This window comes from Camelina sativa, unplaced genomic scaffold (assembly GCF_000633955.1).
Source record: "Camelina sativa cultivar DH55 unplaced genomic scaffold, Cs unpScaffold00603, whole genome shotgun sequence".
NCBI classification, from domain to species: Eukaryota; Viridiplantae; Streptophyta; class Magnoliopsida; order Brassicales; family Brassicaceae; genus Camelina; species Camelina sativa.
This window is the reverse complement of record NW_010921752.1, coordinates 19,063-21,180: the sequence shown is the minus strand read 5'-3', so window position 1 is coordinate 21,180 and position 2,118 is coordinate 19,063. Positions and strand designations below refer to the sequence as shown.

The 2,118-nt window shown below is 41.8% G+C and overlaps 1 protein-coding gene across 1 annotated transcript; it reads right to left on the bottom strand.

Moving 5' to 3' along the window:
* Positions 1-274: 274 nt before the first annotated feature.
* On the bottom strand, positions 275-2,033 carry LOC104773645. The gene is made up of 4 exons (XM_010498292.1): positions 1,469-2,033; positions 903-1,372; positions 795-836; positions 275-628 (listed from the first exon to the last, which is right to left on the bottom strand). The coding sequence occupies exons 1-4, from the start codon at positions 2,031-2,033 to the stop codon at positions 275-277; spliced, it is 1,431 nt and encodes a 476-aa protein (XP_010496594.1).
* Positions 2,034-2,118: the final 85 nt, after the last annotated feature.

Sequence of the window (2,118 nt, the reverse complement as noted above, 5' to 3'; positions counted from 1 at the left end):
CATGCAGTTGCGGATTCGCTTCTCGAATTTGCTAGAAGATTTCTTCGAAATCAACTACACGGTACGCTGCAGCTACTTTTTTTCCCAGTCGGAATGTTTCGCTCCCACTAAATCTCAGGATAATATTCTTGTGATGATGATAAGTGCAGATTCCACGACTTGCCAGGGGGTACACTTTACCGATAGCTTTACCAATAGATTTATGCCGGTCATATATCAGTGCAAGCTCTTCATCATCAGGAATTACACTACTTAATTGCGTAAAGAACCATTCCTACGACACGTCTTTCTCTGTATCAACAACCGCATACGCTAGAGGAAAAATATTAAAATTCCCATCTTGTGTTGTCGCTATCAGAAGAGTCCCTTTGAATTCACCTTTCAAAAAAGTTCCATCTACAACTACAACTTTCCGCATATACCTGAAACCCTTAATGCATCCAGCAATCGCAATGAAAACATACTTGAATCTGTCTTCTGCATCAACGACCAGTCTAGTAAGGGTTCCCGGATTAGAGGACCTCAGCCTGTATAAATATGCAGGTAATTCAGCGTATCCACTTTCAGGTGTACCCCTAACATACTCCCGCGCCTTTATAAGTGTACGATGTGCCTTCCAGTAGCCAAGCTATTATATGAAAATGGTCAGTAAAAGACATCAGCACTCAACAATATCAACTAGATTGAATTATATATATGTGCAGTGCAGGCCATAGAATCAACTAATTTCTGAGAAAACCAACAAACTAAAGCTACAATCTGTTTGTTATTATTTCCACTACGTCTTCACGTACACAAAGCCCCCTAGCAACATAAGATATTTCTACGTGTACACCCTATAGACCATCACATACAGAAAGCCAACCATAAAACAAACATTTTAAAGTATTCCAGTAGCCCACCTGTACACCATATCGTAGGTTAAGCCCTTCCCCAACAAGATTTGGTACAACAGAACCTCCCACACCACCAATATAATCCTTGTATAATTGAGCTAGGATTGGTGGTTTAGCATTACGGCTACGGCCATATCGTTCCGTAATAGAGCAAGTATGTTCACGACAATATTTGCGAATGTGAAACACCGGCGAATCACCCATGGTTGAAGCCCGTATTCTCCATTTACAACCTTTTACCCAACACTCAACGATTAACAAACTTGGCGTTGAATATTGAACATTGTAATCATATTTATCTAATACACTCAGCACCCTCAACCTTGCCACCAACGTTTCTTTGCTATCAAACTTATCCCCCACAGCAATATCACCACCTCCGTTTTCTATTTTGTGAACCTCCTTCTCAATTGCATCAGCTTTAGAGTTAGTCTTGCGGGTACGGATATTTGATTCTTTGTTACACACCTTTTCCTCTATACAAGATCCACCCCCAGGTCCGTCGTCGAATGATTACTCTGCTCCATCCGGGGCAAAGTTGGAGTACAGCAGATAGTCTTCATCTCCTGAACTTGCACCATCGCTGTCGTCACAGTAATCAAATCTACTGTTCTCCTCATCATCTGCTTCATCTTCATCTACATCCTTTCCAACATTATCTTCACCGTCTACCTTCTGACTCTTGTAATCTTCATCTTTCTGTCCCATTTCCTCTGCCACGCCTACGAAATCATCTACAACGACTTCAGGGGTCTTGGGTGTTGGTTCTGGGGTTTTCAGTTTAACTTCCTCGAACAAGGTTTCACCAGATCTATCTTCAATCTCAACGCATAGCCGGATGAGTTCACCCCTGCGCTGTTTGAGAAAGTTTTGAAACTGCCGACCATTCGAAACAATCATCGGTGGCATATAACATCCGCTTTTTTTATATCTATCTAACATATAGCTCAACTTTATCGCGGAAGTTCCTTCACAGAAACCAAAGTCATCGAACACCATAGCAGTAAAGTCTTCAAAGTTTGTTTCTTTATCGGCAACTATAATCCTGCACCCTTTGCTAGTATCAACGTCAAACAACCATCGCTTTTTGTCTACCCTCCACCTCCCACACGCCAAAACGATATCTTGCTCTTCCATGGATGAACCCAGAGGAAAGATTTCCGAAACTGAGTAGGAAAAAGACGTTTGCTCCGGCCGACAAACAGAACACGATTGATGAATC